Below are 20,905 nucleotides of genomic sequence, written 5' to 3' on the forward strand. Positions count from 1 at the left end.
ATAAGAGCAGAAGTCCAATCTGTTGTCTTAAACTCACTGGTCAACAGAACTAGCCCTTAAGACCAAGGCTTGCCTCTTGAAACTTCCAAGTTTTGAAGGTTCTGTTTAATATTCCAAAGCTCTTCAGAGTTCCATATCCAAAGAGAAATAGGTTTGTAAACACCAAATGCTTGTGTCCATTGTGATTTGCATACATACGATAAACATCTTTCTGCCCTTTACCCATGAAGTTTAATTGGCTAAAATGTAAATAATTGCTCCAAAGTAAGTTAAAACCATTCGGATTTTAAAGAATACTAAAGATCCCAGCTAATTTTTTTTTTTTTTAAATTTAAGCCCTACTTTACCAAAATGATGTTTCGGGTTATACTGATACACAAGCACAGGCATAACACACAGTGTAGGTTCAGTTCCAAAGCACTGCGATAAAACGAGTCGTCTTTGCTGGTGGAGGGTCTTGCCCTCAAATTGTTTTTAAAAAGAAGAATGCAACATCTGTGAAGTTCAGTAAAGCAAAATGCAATAAAATGAGATACACCTGTAAGTAAAAATAGGGCCACATTTCTTAAATTCCTATCAAATGGGAGAACTGTACAAATTGGAGAGAAAGAAGGAAGATGCTTCCACAAAACCCATCTTTAACAGTTTGACCAAAGTAAACCTGTGTCACCTCAGGTGGACTGCCTGGACTGCATTTCATTTTCAAAAACTTGAATCAGGCAGCTTGATTTTAACAAAATCTGACAACTGGTGTTAGAATACACCTAAAGTCTATAGCTGTACCATGTTGAACCGACAGCAGCCAGTTTTTTTTAAAATACAGATACAACTAAAACCAATCAGTCTCAATGAAACTCAGTAGATGGGTGGAGTTGACAGCTATAGAAAACTTGTCCAATACACTTAGTCCACCAACTTAAAAGAAGGACTTCCATGTAGTCATTTTGACAACTTGTGTGTGTTCATTTTGTGAGGTTTAGCAATGTTTGGGAAATGAGTGACCTAAGTGGGGATAAGAGGAGGAAAGTGCCCTGAAAAGTTTATGCTAACTCACTACCCGATCTAGCTTCATCCCACCAGCTGGCTTAGGTTTAGCTAGTTCTAGATGTGGCAATGAACTAAATCACTCTGCAAACAAGTGAAGACCTCAAATCACACTGTGTATATTACAGGGAAAGCAGCCTGAGGTTTCTGAAGCCACACTGAATAACCCAGCTTCTTGTAGGTGGAGTCTTCAGAGGAGTTTGGGGATCCTCTGACAATGAAGCACCAAGGCCCTTAGCTCTTCCTGTTAACCTTGAAGTTCCTATAACTGCAAGGTTAAGATTGCTGACAAAATGAACAGAATCTAGATTGTGTCTCTTCTCACCTTCCTCAAGTCTCATAAAAATGAAATGTGCCTTCACCCACAAAGCAATTAAATACAATTTTCTTGTTTTTACAGTTTATTTTGAACCAATGACATTAAAATTGTCAAGGCAAAAATAAAAAGAAATGTTGCATAAGCAATAGAGGCTATAGTTCCTGGATAGTCAAAACTGTAAACACTGGGAAAGGTGTTTTGAAGAAAAATTTTCATATACATAAATAATTACACCTGAAGCTTGAAGAGACTAATGTAACAAACTTTTCAAGTTAGTGACACTGTAGGATCTGGTTAAATTGGGTTAGATTGACTTTCCAGTAGGAAAGTAAAGGTCCTTTAACCATCATTCCCACAATGCAGCAATTAACAGATTATCTATAGTGGAACTGGAAAGTCTTGGTGTATATTCAGTGACTTCTCTTCAAGAAAGAGTGCTTCAGAAGCTGAACAGCAGAAGGTCGCTCATGCTGGTCCCTAAGAAGAAGGAAAAACGTGAGAAGCATCACCCCAAAATGTGCATACCGATTAGATGTAGTTGACTCAAAATACCAACGTTAAGATGAAAGTATATTCTCTACCAGTCAGGCAAATGGATTGAGTCCAGCTCTAGTTTTTGGCTGTGTGATCTTAGGCAAGTGACTCAAACTCTCTTCTCATCAGCAAAATGGGGATAACTGATACCTAACTCATTGGGAGCATTAAATAATGTATGCGCAGCTTTTAAACAGTGTCTGGCACATAGGAATTTTTCAAAAAATAGTTGCTATTATTAAAAAGTAGGCCCTGTTTTTCACATTGGGGTTATGTTCAGTTTTGGGTATAACTTATACACAAGTAAAGTTATAATTTTTCAAAGAGCTTAATGCACTTCTAACTAGCAATAAGTTTACTTTTAAAATTTCGAGGCACTGGAATCCAGAATCAAAAAGCCGTTAAGGAAACATTTAAGTATGCTTTGGTGATTGACATAACCCTATTTGGGCAGTCTTGGAAAAGCGTAAAGTAAAAGAAGTTGCTCAATTGCAATAGTACAATTGTGCTTTTGTCTTTTTCACCTCGAAAAACCAAAACATTTTTGCTAGTGAACCAGTCAATAAACTAATAAACCAGCCAGTAGTTATCTGCAATGACTATTCCAAAGGCATTCTTTTGGTTAAATTGGGGTCTTTGGGTAAGTTTTGAAGCAAATAACCACCAAGAATAGCCTAGGTGGAAATAGAAATAAAAGTAAAATACTTTGGGGAAAAAAGTGATAAATCATTTACAAATGAAAACCTCTCCCCTTCTGGGGGCTCTTTTTCTTGCCTTCAAATTATGCAGAATTCGCCTCTCTAAAAAATCCTTTCCTGCCCTCACTGCTGTGGCTCAGTGGACTGGGTGCCGGCCTGCAAACCAAAGGGTCACGTGTTCAATTCCCAGTCAGGGCACACGCCTGGTTTGCAAGTCAGGTCTCCACTACGGGGTGCACAAGAGGCAACCACACATTGATGTTTCTTGCACTTCTTCCCTTTTCCTCTCTAAAACTAAATAAAATCTTTAAAAAAAAATTCTTTCCTTTACCTGGAAATAGAGGAAGCTGCCATCTTCCTCTATTCCTGATATATTGCCATGATATGACTGTAGGGTAAGTGGAGACAGTCTCTCTTCCTTCACCCAGGTGTCTGGGTAACTAAGGGAAGCAGTGTTCCCATAGGCTTTAAGGGGCCTGATAGTTGTGTTCTCGTAGCCTTGAGACTGGGTCCAATAAATGGTTCCCATAACATGAAGTGGGCTCCCATGCACAAAATTGTGCTATGTTATATCATTTTCTGGCTGGAAGCTGGCTTTGTTTGTTCTAGTATTTAAAAGGGGGCTAAGGGCTCCTGTTTGGTGCCACACTGGGGAGCGAGGGCCATGACACGTGCCACACAGAGACATGAAGGGGGACATGCAGCTTGCAGCGTTCATGGCTCACCCACCGTGAATAAAGGTATGTCAGACATTCCAACAGCTCCATGAATATTCTGCCCGAATACCATGAACCTGTCAGGCCTTGAATGGTCCCAACATAACTGGCGTAGTTGGCAGGATTCCTTGCAGACTGGTATGGGGCCAGGGGTAGAGGCTGGGGGCAGGAGGCTTGGAGTGGCTGGTCACCAGTAGTTAGTATTCTGTGACTGGGCTCCTAGCAGCTCGGCCGTTCCCCCCAGGACTGGCCCAATGTCAGCGGTGCATGGACACAGTGGAGAAAGCCCTGTGGATGGTGGGGAAGTCCCTAGGAAAGCCCAGTGCCCATGTGGCCCTGTGGGCCGTGGGCTGGGTGTTTCTTTCAGCTTTGCAAGGCTTTGCCATTCAGCAAAGTTCTGAGAGCCCTGAGAAGGAGTAAAGCCCTGAAGGCTGAAGAAGAGGAGACTGCATTTCCCAACTTGGCAAAGTTTCAACCGAGGCAGAGAAAAAAAGCCTTGAAGGCTTGAATCTGTGCCCTGGTGAAAAGCCTCCAAGCAGTGGAGCTGTGACACTCCCTGCCACTTCCACAGGTTAGTGAGCAATTCAGGGGAAAAGGTGGAGGGCAAAGGAACTGAGTTCCCTGAGGGCAGCAGCCTCAGGCACCTGGGGGAAGTTTGCGTCTGGGAATCCTCCTCCCTCCGCCTCCCCACACAGACCTGGAACACAGTTGCTGAGAGTGACCTGCCAGAGGACTGGGGCCTGGTCGGTGGCACTGACACGCGGAAAGCTTTGCTCAGAGCTCACTGATCAGAAGAGGTGGGGACCCCTGCGGGCAAGTAGCAGGAGTTGCTGTGACCGTGGGCCAGGGTCGTGGGCGAGGAGCCAAGCTTCGCCGCAGCGTACCAGGAGGCAGGGCCACGGTAGGAGCTGTTAGAGCTGGCAGCGCAGCCCCGGAGCCTTCAAAAAAGCAGGCTGGAGCTGGCACCCAGACAGCACACTGACAGGGAGGGGGCAGAGAGCCACGGTGGCGGCAGCCGAGGCTGTGGGTTACAGGGCTCTGCCCTCCTTGCCAAGGCCCCAGAAGAAGGCACCGGCAGCAGACACCTCTGCCTGAGTATGAATGCACTGGCAGAAGAGGCAGTATAGCCCTGGGAGGAGCCAGAGTCTGCGGTGAGCGCAGGCCTCCAGGCACACTGCTGGAGGGCAAGCTCCTGGAGGCCGCACACTGACGGCAGGTTCAGGCCTAAATTATCTCTCCAAAACCTGGGGGTGTAATCTGAGAAGCCTGTCCTCTGTGTCTAGAGGAGTATTTGGCTATGCCCATGTCCCCAAAAGAGGGAGGAAATATCCTTTTAAAATTCAAATAGGAAAAGGGCTGAGAAACTCTTTTACAGGGGACGGGTGGGGACGGGAAGTGCGACTGTTTAGGTGTCCCCCATTCCTGAGTGTATTCTGCGCCCCTTGTGGGGGCCTGTTAAGGATCTTCGCAGGGATGTGCTGAGTATCCCCCTCCACACACACTTGCCATCCCCACCACGGGTACCAGCAGTGAAACAATACTGGCTGCTGGAGGACATGAGAGTTGGAGAAGGTGGGAGTAACTAGGGCCACCCACAGTCCTTTTAACTCTCCTGTATAGCCAGTAAAAAAGCCAGATGGTACAATGGTCTCTTAAAGCAGGGCCTGAACGCTGCAGCTGCCACCCCTGCACTGAGGGATTGGACCAAACGCTTAGGGACTGTCCTCCAGACTCTGAATGAGAGGAGTCAGACGTGGGGCCCAGCTAAGGTGGAAGCACTGCTCCACCGACTGAAGCTCTGGTTCAGTAACAGGTACCGACTAAGGATACTGTTCTGAATCCAGGCATGGGAATATTCTCTTGCTGTCTCCTGAGGGCCTAGAACGAGGGCAAACAGCCACTTGGAGGTGGCCTTGGGAAATAAGAGCCCCTCACATGTGTTGGGTGACTCTTGTTGCCCCTTGGAGACAAGGGGTGAAGAGAAACTTGCAAATAGTGCCCTGGGAGATTGGGACATGGCCCCCAGTTTTAAAGGTGACATATCCGGGGCCAGCAGACCGTGAAACGCTTCTTCATGGCGGCACCTTTGTGATTTCCCTGTGGCCCATGATGAGTCCTCCCGTTATTGCAAGTAGATGCCGAACCCCCAGTTGAGGCATGAAAGGTCTGGTGTTCATGTCCAGAAAGACCCCCCTCTACAAGCCACTGTCTCACTGGCTTACCAGAAGCTTGCTTGTATATTGCCTGAAGGTCGTGACTTACCTTTGCTGGTGCCTATAACTGCTCTGTTTTTTGGCCCCTAGAGTGCAAACATCTTAGTAGACTGGGTTCATACCCATGCCTCAGTGGCTAACGAATCAACATGCTGGGTCTGCACTGAACTCCCACTGAGCACATCGGCCATCCTTCCATGGCTCATCTCTCCTGATTCAGTCTCAAATTGGACTTGGCTTCAGAACCAGTGGAACAGTGACCATCCCCTGTGGAATGCTACCTGGACTGACAAAGCAGTGGTATGAGAAGCCCAAGATATTAAGCAGATATTCCGCACAGGATGGCTTGAGGTGGCCCACAGCTGAGGCCATGGAGCTAGCTGGACCAGCTCCCCTTTGCACTGAGAACCCCAAAGGACATGGCCAGGTGGGCTGGACTCTGGCAGGTCTGTGTCAGGCTCAGATTCTAGAGCATTTCTGGGAGGCATGAGATGTTGCATAGGCTGCAGTTCCTACTGGAGCCCTCTGAGTGTGTGGCTTACCTGGGTGGCCTTACCTGCCCAGAAATTGCACTGGTCCTTGTACCTGGGGATGGCCCTATTTGCCTGCTTTAGTTTAGAAAATTCTTGTAAGGCGGCCAATCAATTGGGAGGCATTTAAAGCATGAAACTGGGTAAAGCATACTCCTTGGAGGTATTATCTATTAGCTATTTTTTCTCCTCAAGCTACTTCCATAGTCACTGGGACTGATAACTGCTTTAGCTCTGCACACTGCTCCTGCATTGAATGCAACACATGGTTCCTTAAGCCTCTTAAATGAGGAAGTGTATCAATTAAGAAAAGTAACCTTGCAGTTTCCTATGGATTTAGATATGCTCACTGCATCCCAAGGTAGGTGTGTGCCCTCCTAGGGGCTGAATGCTGTGTATATGTTCCTGATGTCCACCACAATGTTAGCCAAGCTTTATGGGCATTAGCTTCTGAGACCCTTGCCACTGAATGCCTGACAGGCGATCCTTTGCCGGAATGGTGGGCCTCCTTAACTACTGAATGGTGGTGGGTTCTTGCTGTCCTGGGTGGCAGCACTTGTATTTTGCTTCCTTGTTGCTATAGCTTCTTCTACTGCTGTTGTGGGTTACAGGGCTCTGCCCTCCTTGCCAAGCAAACCTTGCAGAAGATATGCTTACATAAATTGTTGAAGACTTCAGAAGGGGTGGATTGTAGGGTCAGTGGAGGCAGTCTGGCTTCCTCACCCAGGTGTCTGGGTACTAAGGGAAGCAGTGTTCCCATAGCCTTTAAGGGGCCTGGTAGTTCTGTTCTCATAGCCTTGAGACTGGGTCCGATGAATGGTTCCCATAACATGAAGTGGGCTCGCATGCACAAAAATCATGCTATGTTATATAATTTTCTGGCTGGAAGCTGGCTTTGTTTGTTCTGGTATTTAAATGGGGGCTAGGGGCTCCCTGTTTGGTGCCACACTGGGGAGCAAGGGCCATGACACGTGCCACACAGAGACATGAAGGGGGACATGCAGCTTGCAGCGTTCATGGCTCACCCACCGTGAATAAAGGCATGCCAGACATCCCAACGGCTCCATGAATATTATTTTTTTAAATATATTTTATTGATTTTGCTATTACAGTTGTTCCATTTTCCCCTCTTCACTCCCCTCCACCTTGCACACCCTCTCCCACCCACATTCCCCCACTTTGGTTCATGTCCATGTGTCATACTTACAAGTTTCTTAGCTTCTACATTTCCCATACTATTCTTGCCCTCCCCCTATCCATTTTCTACCTACCCTCTATGCTACTTATTCTCTGGACCTTTTCCCCTTTTCTCCTCCTCCCACTTCCCTGTTGATTACTCTCCATGTAATCTCCATTTCTGTGGTTCTGTTCCTCTTCTAGTTGTTTGCTTAGTTTGTTTTTGTTTTAAGTATGGCTGTTAATAACTGTGAGTTTGCTGTCCTTTCACTGTTCGTCTTTTTTATCTTCTTTTTCTTAGATAAATCCCTTTAACATTTCATATAATAAGAGCTTGGTGATGATGAACTCCTTGAACCTGATCTTATCTGAGAAGCACTTTTTCTGCCCTTCCATTCTAAATGAAAGCTTTGCTGGATACAGCAATCTTGGATGTAGGTTCTTGACTTTCATGACTTGGAATACTTCTTTCCAGCCCCTTCTTGCCTGTAAGGTCTCTTTTAAGGAATCAGCTCAGAGTCTTATGGGAACACCTTTGTACGTAACTGTCCCTTTTCTCTTGCTACTTCTAGGATTCTCTCCTTCATTTTAATCTTGGCTAATATGATTATGATGTGCCTTGGTGTGTTCCTCCTTGAGTCCAACTTCTTTGGACTCTCTAAGCTTCCTGGACTTCTTGGAAGTTTATTTCCTTTGCTAGAATGGGAAAGTTCTTGTTTATTACTTGTTCAAATAAGTTTTCCACTTGTTGCTCTTCCTCTTCCCCTTCTGGTACCCCTATAATTCGGATGTTGGAACATTTAAAAATGTCCTGGAGGTTCCTAAGCCTCTCCTCATTTTTTTGAATTCTTGTTTCTTCATTCTTTTCTGTTTGGTCATTTTTTTCTCCCTTCTGGTCCAAACCATTGATTTGAGTCCCAGTTTCCTTTCCATCACTATTGGTTTCCTGTGCATTTTCCTTCATTTCAATTAGTATAGCCTTCATTTGTTCCTCTAATTTGTGACTAAAATCAGTCAGTTCTGTGATCATCCTGATCACCAGTGTTTTGAACTGTGCATCTGATAGGTTGGCTATCTCTTGGTTGCTTAGATATATTGGCTCTGGGGCTTTGATCTGTTTTTCCATTTGAGCCTTTTTTTTTTTTTTGGTCTTGTTGTGCCTGTTATGTAGTGAGAGGTGGAGCCTTCGGTATTCACCAGGGTGGAGCAACCCAGTTGCTGGGTTGTGATGCTGTATGTATGGGTGGGGTCAGAGAGGGAACAATGGTGCTTGTTCCACACTGTCTTGGATTTCACTTCCTTCCACTGCTTCCCGCAAGCAAATTGGGCCCTTCTGGTGCTGCTTCCCAGATGGGTGGGCTTGTGTACGTTCTCGCACCATGTGGGTCTCTCCAACGAACTCTCCTGTGAGACTGTGAGTCTCTCCAGGCACCTTAACCCCCACAAGTGTTTTCAATCGGTGTTTTTAGGCTTTATTTCCCAGAGCTGGGGCCCTGGGTTGCTCGGTCTGTCTTGCTGCTTGTTTTTGTCTGATTTATCTGTGTGCAAATGTGTGACCACAGTCAGCCAACTGCCTTGAGTGCCTCACTGGGTCTGCTTGTTGCCACCCCACACCCAGGATCTGCCAACTGCTGCCTGGGTGCCCGGGTCCACCAGCGACTGCTTTTTCATGCCATGACCCCTCTCCACCAGCCACCAACTGCGCCTCTCTTACCGGTCTGGATGAATGGTTGTCGGACTTTGGTACAGTTCAGTTTTCTGTCAGTTCTGAGTGATTTTTTGTTTCTAAATTTTTGTTGTCCTTAATTTTGGTTGTACGAGGAGGCACAGTGTGTCTACCTATGCCTCCATCTTGGCCAGAAGTCCATGAATATTCTTCTGTCTGTGCAAATGCCATGAACTTGTGAGGTCTTAATCAGTCGCAACACAATGCCCAAAACCAGTGACTTTTTCAACATTCATTATCTTAAATTCTTAACTTTTGGCCCACTCCTCTCTACATAGAAATTGTCCTGTTAAAACTAACCATGATGCCCAGACTGGTGCTATTCAGTTAGTTGGGCATCATTTCACAAATTAAAAGGTCACCGGTTCAATTCCTGGTCAGGGCATATGCCTGGGTTGTGAATTCATGCCCCTGTCAGGGCACATATGAGAGGCAACCAATCAATTTTTCTTCCTGATATAGATTTTTGTCTCCCTCTATTTATCTCTCCCTTCCTTTCTCTCTAAAAACGAATCAATAAAATCTTTAAAAAAAACACATGGCTTCCTCATTCCCAAATTTAATTAATGTATTCTCCTGGTCATCTCTGCAGCAATTGAAGTATTCACTTCCCTCTCCTTCCTGAAATGATCTCTGCTTAGACAGAAGAAAGTCTTTACCTGGTTCTTCATCTGCCTTGGAACAACTCCTTTGCCTCCCTCTTTCTCTCTTCCCTCCTTTCCTTTTTTACCAGTTATGTGCTAGACTTAATGCTATATGTATATTGTTATCTTCTTCCACTTTCATAAACATTGTCCTCAGCCTCTAGTTTTTTTTTTTCACGACTATAGCTACTAGTCTTATGATTCTGAAATACATGCCTCCAAACTTAGTTGCTTTCCTGAAATCCAATTCCATAGCTTCAAATGCTTCCTTAGATGTAGGGACCTTCATCAACTTCCTCCTCTATTTCTCTTTCACAACTTTTTATTATAACTTCTTCCATTATCCAGATTCAAAACTATGAAATCCTATCATCCTCCATCACCAAGTTCTGATTCATCTTCCCTGAAGTGTTCTGGAATTCTCTTTACAGTGTCAAGTCTCAAGCAGCCTCTATTTGAGGACTCACAGTACAATGCTTCTGACCTGCCTTCTCAAATACTCTCCTTCATGGCACTGTTTGCCCCAAATCCTCTGCAGTCCCCTGCTCCTCACCGCCTATTGCAACAAAGCTAAACTCTGTGGCCTCACTTCCCAGAGCTTTCAGCCTGCCCATGGGAATATCCCCACCCATGCTTACTTCTTACTGACAGACCTAGGCAGACCTAGGAGGAATGAAAAATTATCATGGGAAACTGCCTGCCTGGGAAACTGCCTGCCAGCCCTCCCCAGGACAAACAGATGCCTGGCTAAGATTGGGGTCTGGGATCGGCCTATCCAGCATAGCAGGATGAAGCTTTAACCTGAGGCTGACAAGATGTATCAATAACAATGGTCAGCAGAAATGGCACCCAGCAACCAGCTCTAGCCAATCAGACTCTGAAACCCAGCCAGTTAACCTTCAAGGGTTTTTGCGCTTAAAAACCCTGCACTAAGAACAACTGAGTGAGTCCCAACCTCCCTTGGTTGCCTCCACTTCCCCTCTTATTCCCCACTGATAAACCCTGCTCATTGGCTCGCTGTGTCCATCTGGTTTCTTGAGCAACTCTGACCTAACACTTACTGCTCCCTGAAATGAATTTCTGTTCTGTCCAGTTCTTGCGCTCATCCTGACTTTAAAGTGCCTTACCCCTTTACCTCTGACTATCCACACTCCAAGGAGTACTCTCATACACATCAGGTTCTCGAGTACTTAGGGTTTTGCCATAGAATTTCAGGAGATAATTATAGGCTTGCATATGACACAATTAGGTAAGGTGGGTTAGTATTCTCCCTAACAGTTACTGACCAAGGAGCCCTAATTATGTGCTTTATACTCTGCTAAGCAATTTGCATATACCATTTCACTTAACCTTCACAGCAACCCTATTAATTATTAGTGGTATGATTTGTGTGTTGCTTAGTTTATAAAAAAATGTTTTAAAAGCAGAGTCATAAGAAAGATTTTACACTTTCTCTTTACACCTGTGTAAAGATGCTCCATATGTGAGTGACGACAACTTGAAAGAAAATGAGAATAGCAAGTAATTTTTTTTTCTCAATAATAGCTAATTATTCAATTCAGAACAAAGCAACTACAGTAGTTTTAAGAGCTGAGACCAAACTCTAAAACTGGTACTGGTCCATATGATATTCTTAATACCTTTATGTCTCAGAAGTGATTTTGCAAGGAAGGATGGAGCAGTGTGTGCCTGGGGCTCTGCCCACAAAACTGATGCTGGTAAATTTATGGTGTCTCTGCATCTAAAGATGCCCAGGACTGCACCCCTGGGGTATGTGTTGCCGACCTGACCTGCATGATCTGAAGTCAACCAGCACACTTTGATGTACTTGTGCCAGGAGAGGGAAACCTGTGCATCCTGAGATTCACTAAGAAAGACATAATGACCCCTCTGGGAGTTGGAGATTGCCATACATCCTTGCTGAAAGCACCGGAACTTTTCATCTGGGAATAAGAAAGCATAATTCACTAAAAGGCAAGAAATACTGTTTGGTTGGGCCTCAAGTCTTCCTCATCCTGTAAGTGCATCTAAATGTTGATCCTTACCAGGCTGTTCTGAATTATCCTGAAGACATAGTTTGCCTCCCCACACAACCAAAAGAAGGACAACAACAAATTTAAAAACAAAAAATAACCAGAACTTCCAGAAAATTGAACTGTAAGGAAGTCTGACAACCAAAGAATTAAAGAAGAAACATTCATCCAGACCAGTAGGAGGGGCAGACATAGGCAGCCAGGGCAGAGAGGACAGAGCCACAAGGCGGTGGCTGGCAGACCAATTGGTCCCACACTTGCATGGGATAAACCAGGAGAAACAACTGGGAACTGAGACAGACCACACAACCCAGGGTTCCAGCACAGACAAATAAAACCTCAGAACCTCTGGCTATAAAAATCTGTGGGGGTTGTGGCGTCAGGAGGAACTCCCAACCTCACAGAAGAGTTTGTTGGAAAGACCCACATGGTCCTGGAACATACACAAACCCACCAACCCAGGAATCAGCACCAGAAGGACACAGTTTGCTTGTGGGTAGTGTGGGAAGTGACTGTAACCCACCCAAGAGCTGAGCAAGTGGCATTGTTTTCTCTTGCACCCACCCCCCATATACAGTGCCACAGAGCAGAGACCAGGGTTGTCTTACTCTGGTGAGTACCTAAGGCTCCACCCCTTACTATGTAACAAGCATGCTGAGACAAAAAAAAAATATGGCCCAAATGAAAGAACAGATCAAAGCTACAAAAATAGAAGAGATAACCAACCTATCAGATGCACAGTTTAAAACACAGAAATGATTGAATATGGGCACAAATTAGAGGAAGAAGTGAAGGCTATGCAAAGTGAATAAAGAAAAATGTATAAAAAACCAAAAGCCAGGGGAATGAAACCAGGACTCAAATCAATAATTTGCACCAGAAGAAAGAAATAAACATTGAGCCAGAACAGAATGAAGAAACAAGAATTCAAAAAAATCAGGAGAGGCTTAGGAATCTCCAGGACAACTTTAACATTCTGACATCCAAATCATAGCGTGGCAGAAGAAAAAAAGCAAGTAATTGAAAACTTATTTGAAAAAAATAATGAAGGAGAACTTCCCCAATCTGGCAAAGGAAATAGATTTCCAGGAAGTCCAGGAAACTCAGAATCCCAAAGAAGTTGGACTCAAGGAAGTACACACCAAGGCACATCATAATCATATTAGCCAAGATTAAAACGAAGGAGAGAATCCTAGAAGCAGCAGGAGATAAGGGGACAGTCACCTACAAAGGAGTTCCCATCAGACTGTCAACTGATTTCTCAAAAGAGACCTTACAGGCAAGAAGGGGCTGGAAAGAAGAATTCCAAGTCATGAAAGGCAGGGACCTACATCCAAGATTGCTCTATCCAGCAAAGCTTTCATTTAGAATGGAAGGGCAGGTAAAGTGCTTCCCAGATAAGGTCAAGTTAAAGGAGTTCATAATCACTTAGCCCTTATTATATGAAATGCTAAAGGGATTTATCTAAGAAAAAGAAAAAAAGACCATAAAACCAACCAAAAAAAATATGAACAGTAAAATGACAACAAACACAACTATCAACAACTGAACCTAAAAAAAAGAAACAAAAACAAACTGAGCAAACAACTAGAACAGGAACAGAATCACAGAACTAGGGATCACATGGAGGGTTATCAACTGGAAAAAAGGAGGGGAGAGAATGGGGAAAATCTACAGGGAATAAGAAGCATAATTGGTAGGTACAAAATAGACAGGGGGAGGTTAAGAACAGTATAAGAAATGTAGGAGCCAAAGAACTTATATGCATGACCCATGGACGTGAACTAAGGAGGGGGAATGCTGGTGGGGGTGGGGCATACAGGGTGGAGGAGAATAAAGGGGAGGAAAAAATGGGACAACTGTAATAGCATAATCAATAAAATATATTAAAAAATAACAGGAGAAAGGCAACTTCTTAGGGATGTTCTGCTTTGCCAATACTCCCCAACTTGATGCTTAACATGCTCTAATTAGGGACCTGTTCCTTTGGCTCAAAATGTTTATCCTCACTTTAAATCGAAGTATTTCCGGGGAAACCAATACGTTAAATGTCAGTCATTTATTAATCAACCAATCAATTCATATCAATCCTGGTGTATGAATTAACTTCTCACATATTTTTCTATGAGCTGGTTTTAGGAAGGGAATGAGAACACTGGTTCCAAGAGAGGGAAGGGAAACCTAACCACAGGTGATGTCATTTCACATTGGCCCATCCCAGGGAAGACATCCCATTTATAGGTAAGTATGTAGATCTTTAGCACACCTGCTGACTTGGGGAAGAATTGTTAGAACCCTGTAAGACATTTAATTGTGGCACTTTCTACTTGAAGCATTACCCCCCACACCGTGATCCAACAAGGGACACAATCACCCAAAACAGCTAATAATGATTCCTTTCAGCATAAAATCACTCCCTACTTCTCTTCATAATGGGAGGGGGGTTGAAAGGGTCATAAATTGCAGGGGAAATGTCAGCTGCTTGAAATCTTTAGTAATTTATCTTCCTCCTGTTTTGAGTTGCTTACCTGGTTAGGCAGACACGCACAAAGTCAGCCGCACTTTCTGAGAAGTGTTCAGGTAGGGGAGGCATCAGCCCTCTGTGTGCTCCGATGTAGAACATGGCTGCCATCCTGCCCATGGACGCCAGTGGCGGCTTCCCTGTGGCCATCTCAAACACAGTGCAGCCGATGCTCCAGATATCCGACTTCCTCCCATAGCCAGACTCATTGATGACTTCTGGGGCCATCCAATATGGAGTCCCATGCATGGACTTCAGCATGTCACTGTGGGTGCCACTTAAGCCAGCCCAGGCCAAACGTCTGGCACAGCCAAAGTCAATCAACTTTATTATTCCAGTAGGCATGAGCATAACATTATTGCCTTTGATATCTCGATGCACCACACAGTTCTCATGGAGATAAGCAACACCTTGCAGAATTTGTTTTGTATATTTACAGAATACCATCTCAGGCAATGGCCCAAAACGGTTTATAATACTAGAGATTGAGCCACCAGGGACGAACTCCATGAAAATGCTTACAATGTTCTCTTCTAAGCATGTGCCCAGATAGGCTACGATGTTGACATGTTTCAGTGCTTTGAGCAAGTCTACTTCTTCCTGCAGTTTCCGGTATTCTTTTTCAGTAGCTAATTTATCAGAAGTATCCAAAACCACCTGTTTTACAGCTATTAGCTGTCCTTGGCTAGTTAGACCACAATACACCTAGAAGCAAACAAACACCTTCTGATTAAATATAATTCAGTGTTTCAATGGAGCCAAGCTGGGGAGGAGCAATGTGTTGCATGGATATCATAATGGCTTGGCGCCATAATGGCCTGGATGGGGTAGAATCCTGGCTTCCCCCATTCCCCAGTTGTATAACTTCTCAGTCATTTAAGCAGAGGTATAATACTTACCTCCTAGATAGCTATGATGACTACATGAGATTGTGGTTTGGGAAATATCTTCATGTAATAAATGAAATAGGGCTACTTTGGTGCTAAAACTCTAAGGAGAGAGAGGAAGGCAGGTCCTGAGAAAATTCAGCCGCCCTCTCTGTCATGTGATTTCAGTGGTTTCATGCTTCCTGCCTTTTCACTGATTCCTCAAATGTCTCCAGCTAGAAACGCAACATGCTTTATCGGGGGTCCGTCTTTTCCTTGCCAACCTATGTAAATACTATCTGTAGTATTAGGACTTCAAGTGATCTTTCTCACAATTCACAAAAGGTAAGAAACATCTTTTGTTTTTGCCATGATTCTCACCACTTGTAGTAACATATTCTGGGTGGCTGAACAAAGCGATTCCCTTCCCACTGGATGTGAACCTAAGAGAATGAGAGGCTAGAAAAGCAGTGGCCACTGCACCACCACGTGGAGCCTGACAATGAGAGCTGGAAGGAGGGATGAGAGAGGCCGACATGGTTTCTCCTGCTGACATGGTTTCTCCCCTGAAACTGCCTGTCCCTGGTGCCCCACCTACTCCAGGTCCTTCAGCTGCACGAAGCAGTGGACCTCTTTTCCCTGGGCCAGTTTTGGGTTGGGTTTCCTGTTACTTCCAACTGAAATAGTTCTAAACAAAAGAGTAGGAAGTGGGGTTGTAGGGGCTCACTCAGAGTGTCAGAGAAGGAGGGGGCGAGGAGGGCTGGGGATTTTTGGTTTCATCTTGTGTCCCATTCAACTTACTGTGCCGTAGGCGCCCTTCCCAAGGATCTCACCCCTGGTCCACAGGATAGGTTCTTCATACATTAAACTATTTTCAGAAAAGATCTTTTCATTGAGAAATTTCTCATCATATATTTTGAACCCATTATTATGTCTCTGGAGGAATGAGACAAAAAGAAAAGTCACCATTAGACTTGAGTCTTTGGGGTAGAGAGGTAGAGAGCAGAGTCAGTCTTCCTTTTGACTAACTTAAGATCAACTAACTAGAGAAAGCCAAATATGTGCCCCTAACCATCACAGAGGATGCCCCTTCTAGGTAGCCGGCCTACAGCTTCCCCATGCCAACAGCCTTCAATCAGGAATACCTGAAGCTTTCCCTTTTTTCCACTAAAAAACTTTCCCATTCCTCTGCCTGCCCTTGAGTTGCTGCCAAATGCAAGTGATGGTGGCTGACTGCTTTGCTATAGTGAATAGCAAAGCATTTGTTCTTCACTTATTTCCACAACACATACACACTCAAACACACACATATTTACACAAGCATATATACATACACTTGTATACACATACATACATTTACACACAAATACACATAGATTAAAGACTTTCTTTCATGCGCACACACAAGCCATAATGAGCAAGTCTAGTGGTCAAGACCAGGTGCAACAGGTCTTGCACCTGAAGATCCATGGCCTTGTAGACCTTTGATACTCAAAGGAGAATCTGCAGACCAGTTGTATGGATATTATCTGGGAGCATCTTGTTAGACATGCAGAATCTCAGGCCCCAGACGTACTGAATCAGTGTCTACATTTTCACATGATCCCCAAGAGATTTGCATTCATAGTAAACCCTTCCCTAGAAAGGAGAAAACAAGTATCTCTGTGTAGAATTTAGACCATGTTTTCCCTCTGGTTGATCAGGACCAGAAATGCTTTGTTCCGATCTCCTGCACTGGGTTTTAACCATGAACAATCACGGTGATGCAGAGGTGTGGCGAAGGCACTTGGGGAACAAGACATAATATAGGGTCACCTTCCTGGCAAATGGGCATCTGTGCCTCCCAAGAGCCATCTGGGTTTCCCACCCCCATCATCTCACGTTTCTCTATCTAAACTAAAATTTAAGGACTGCTTGAGAAAGAAAAGGTCAGTCTTTGACTCCACAGTTGTAAGGTGGGGTTATGAGTGATTATATTTAGTAGCTTATTAGTTTTTCTTCAGTTTGGAAAGGCAGAGTGGTAGACCCACGTCAGACACACGGGCACACACGTACCCCCACGTCCCACCCCAGCCCAAAGGCCTCTCTGAATCTCTACCTACCTCCCAGCGGAGACCAAGATCACTGTGAAGGCAGAGTTGGCCTTGTAAGATGAGGAATATCTCCACCGTGATTACGTGATTAAAGCTGTGAGGATGGAATCAGAATGCCTGGCGCACCACTCACTAACTGGATGATCTTCTAAAGTTCAATTTCTTCATCTGCAACATGGGAACTTGCTAGTACCTTTAGTATCTACCTCACAGAGCTGTTATGAAGCAGATAAAGGAGATAGTATGATCCCTCTCACTCATATGTGGTAAGCTCTCAGTAAACCTAGTCATGGTATAATTTACCTAGTGTATTCTTTTGAGCAACTATTTAAAATAATTATTCCTGATCCTGATGTACCATGATATAACCTGAGTTAATACTCATAAGTAGTATTTCAGCTAAACTGACGGTTTCTATCTGTAAAATTTGAGAACAGGGGCTCATGTACTTCAGTGAGAACTGAAACAAACTAACAAAACCCAACGAACTTATCTGTTGATTCTCTTCTCCTCACTCCCATGCCAAACAGACTTAAATTTTTTTCAAGATTTTTGCTTATGCTTCTTTGAGAGCAATGGCTAAGTCTTGTGTCCCATCATGTCTCCGGCTCTTAGCCCAGGGCCAGAAACACAGTAGCCACCACCAATATTTTTGTGGTAAACTAGATGGTGAGCCACTTCTTTCCACTCACACACCACCTAGAGCAATGTTTTACTCATAGTTATCTCAGTGCTGATATTTTTCTCTTTTTTTAAAGACTTTATCTTTAGAGCGAGGGTAAGGGAGGGAGAAAAACATTGATCTGTTGCCTCTCACACGCCTCCAACTGAGGACCTGGCCTTCAACCCAAGCACATGCTTGAACCTGCAGCCCCTCGCTTTGCAGAACAACACCCAACCAACTGAGCCACACCAGTCAGGTCACCACTGCTGATATTTGTTGACTGAAAACTTCATCACTGTATAAAATATTCACCTATTTAAATAAGTGGTTTTGCTGTATTAGCATACCCCCAATTTTTCCACTGCAGTGTCAGCCTAGCTAAATTCCAGAAGTAAAGCAGCATAATGAAAACATTTTTAGCCTGAGAGTCGGCAGTCCTGGATTCCAAACTCGTAACCAAACAATGAGACCTGAATGAAACTATTTAATTGCTCAGGATTTCTGATTCCTCTCATTTGAAAACAAGGAGTTTGAACCAGATTGTCTCTGGGGGTCTTTCCCACCCCCATTAAACCACTGATCCTAGTTATACCAACCTGTATTTTGGCATTCGTTGTCTCTCCACCCAATTCTCGTGTGGCATTTCCTCTCTTACTGAAGACAAGATTTAGGTTTTCAGGATCTGTGTCATTTGCTATTATCTGGCAAGAGTTATCCTTCTCATCAAGAGCTAATAGTTCTGCAGCCAGACAACCTAACAGTTCATCTGTCAATTCTTCATTCTTTATAGAGTCTAGAAGATCTTGGGAAACTGAATTTGCATCACTTAAAGTTTTTTCAAATGTTTGATATGAAACTGACTTATCAGCTAAACTATCGTGCTCCAAAGAATGTGCCCAATGTTGACTGGCTTGTTTCTCTTGGAAAGAAAAATTCACAAGTGTTTTAGACTTATCTATCAAGCTATCAAACTCTACATCATCCATTAAAATTTGGTTGGCATCTATTTCACCAAGAGATGCTGTAGTCTGCCTTTCTTGCAGTATATGCTTGTTGAAACTCTTCTCACTGGGCACTGCCCTGCTGCTTTCTGAAAGGAAAAATGGGGTCTGGTGATGTTGCTCTTCCAGTTCATGCAGATCTCTGAGGCTTGTGGTGAGTATTTGGTTGCTAGAAATGTCTTCTTCATCAGCAGACTCTTCCATAGAGGCTTCCTTAACAATGGACAAATCTGAGACAGGAAGGAACTGGTTCTGTTTAATGGACTGCTCATGAGTCTGAGTGAAGTTCCTGAGCTGAGCTTCATTTTTGGAAGGCAGAAAGTCTCTTCCTGAAGACTTCATCTGACACTCTGGTTCTGAAACACCACCATTTTCAATGTCTTGTAGGTTGCTACCCACAGTCTTGCAACCTTTTTCTTTGGAAATTAAACTTTTGTGCTTGTGTTTAATTCCAAGTAAAGTCTTGGGGGGTTTAACATGTGGTCTTTTCTGAGAAAGTCTTGTTCTGCTACTGCGGTTCCTCTCATTGTGTGAAGATAGACATTTACTGGTGGTACATCTGACTGATGGAGCTGAGCATATCTCTCGGTAACAGTTGCTTTCATGCCGTTCAGTCTCTCTCATGTGACAATAAACAGGGGTCCCAAACATTTCATAGATTCCAGGTCCATTAGCAGTTGAGTTGATTTCTTTGAACATATCACTATAGTTAAGATCTAGGTAATTTAGTCTTGGTTCTGTTGGTTGAACAAGGAGAGGAACTGAAGACTTTTTTATTCCTGGATTTTTACAGATGCAGGGAAATGGTTGCTTTTTAGGTTTCAGAGTTTGGTAAGTTGCTTGCTTCTTTTCTATCTGTGGCATTCTCCTTTGGAACTTGGGCGATTGCTGAGGTCTGGGGTCAATCAGCCCCAAAGAAGGGAAAACTTGAGTTTTTATGCTGGTTTTATTTGTGGTAGGCTTAATGGAACCTTCAATGGAAATCATGAAATTCTGCAGTGTCCTGTTACTGGTCTTGGTTTTCAAATCTGACTTATTTCTAAGGGTTTTCATCCTTTGCCTGTCATTTTCTTGGTGTGCAAGTATGTTGAACCTACTGTTGTTGTGAAGGGTGCCCTTTCTCTTTTGGAGGCTTGGTTTGGCTATTGTTGGTTGCTTGGGAATCTCATCTCCAGGGAAAGTGATGTGGATAAGGGGCACTATCCCATTCAGTTCTGGTTTGGTTGCCTCTGCTGCTGATGTTTTTATGTTTGCCTCCATCTTGTTATGACCTGGGAGCCTTTCAATGGGATCATCAGGAATTACACTGGACAAACTTTTAAGGAGAGTAAAGTCTTCTAAAATCTGATTTGGCTCAATTACTTCACCTTTAAGCACTGAAGCACTTTTTGAATCATCTTTATCATTTCCAGTCTCTTTATCCATTCTTAGGGTTATTTCTGAATGCTGAGCTTCTTGGAACTTGATTGGCATGGTACACCCAATGTCTGAATTTCGTTCATAGTTTCTGGCTACAGAACCCTCTACCTTTCCTGATGAGAGATATTGAAAGTTTTCTTCTTCTGACTTTCTCATTTCACTACCAAGGTGGTCAGTATCCACTTCTCTATCCGCAGGAAAATTGCCTTCCTTAAAACTCTCAGAGGACACCCAAGACTGCCTTTGTTCAAGGTGAGAGATTTGCATTTTGTCACAGCCTTCTGTTTCCTTAGATGCTCTATTCTCCTCCATCTCCAGGTTCTGTCTGTGATGGTTAGCCTTCCGGAAAGAGCACATGTTTCTGGACCAGACAGAGCTGTCAGAGGACCTGAGAGTCTGATATACAAATACCTTCAATGATGCTTCTGGTTGCTTGTTTGATGGTCTAAACTCATCAGATCGACTAACAGGCTCTGAGAGCTTAGATACAAGACTTGGAGTATTTCTTCCTCTCTCTTTTTCATCCTTGTGACTTTGGGGGATAGTGAAAAGACCAGGTTTCATGGGCAAGAGTGACAATGGTGGTAGAGGAAACTAAAAGGAAAGAGAGAAAAAGCTAATGAGTACAGAAACACATACACATATCATGTGAACTGGTTTAAAGTAATCTGAAGAGAATCTAAGATTTTCTTTAGGAAGGCCCTGTGC

General features: G+C 43.8%; 1 protein-coding gene across 5 annotated transcripts in view; it reads right to left on the reverse strand.

Annotated features, from left to right (window-relative positions):
• Positions 1-1,773: 1,773 nt before the first annotated feature.
• MAP3K19 (mitogen-activated protein kinase kinase kinase 19) overlaps positions 1,774-20,905 on the reverse strand; it is an 85,011-nt gene continuing 65,879 nt past the window's right edge. For 2 of the 5 annotated variants that reach the window (XM_037167211.2, XM_037167213.2), the window contains 4 exons: positions 18,374-20,791; positions 15,822-15,956; positions 14,162-14,859; positions 1,774-1,840 (listed from right to left, as the gene is read on the reverse strand). In XM_037167211.2, coding sequence (XP_037023106.2) covers positions 1,774-1,840; positions 14,162-14,859; positions 15,822-15,956; positions 18,374-20,791 — 3,318 coding nt within the window. The remainder of the gene's footprint in view (positions 1,841-14,161; positions 14,860-15,821; positions 15,957-18,373; positions 20,792-20,905) is intronic. The other 3 variants (XM_037167216.2, XM_037167214.2, XM_037167215.2) reach the window with 3 other exon arrangements.

Source organism: Artibeus jamaicensis, unplaced genomic scaffold (assembly GCF_021234435.1).
Source record: "Artibeus jamaicensis isolate MK-2021 breed Jamaican fruit bat unplaced genomic scaffold, CSHL_Jam_final contig_1284, whole genome shotgun sequence".
Lineage (NCBI taxonomy): Eukaryota > Metazoa > Chordata > Mammalia > Chiroptera > Phyllostomidae > Artibeus > Artibeus jamaicensis.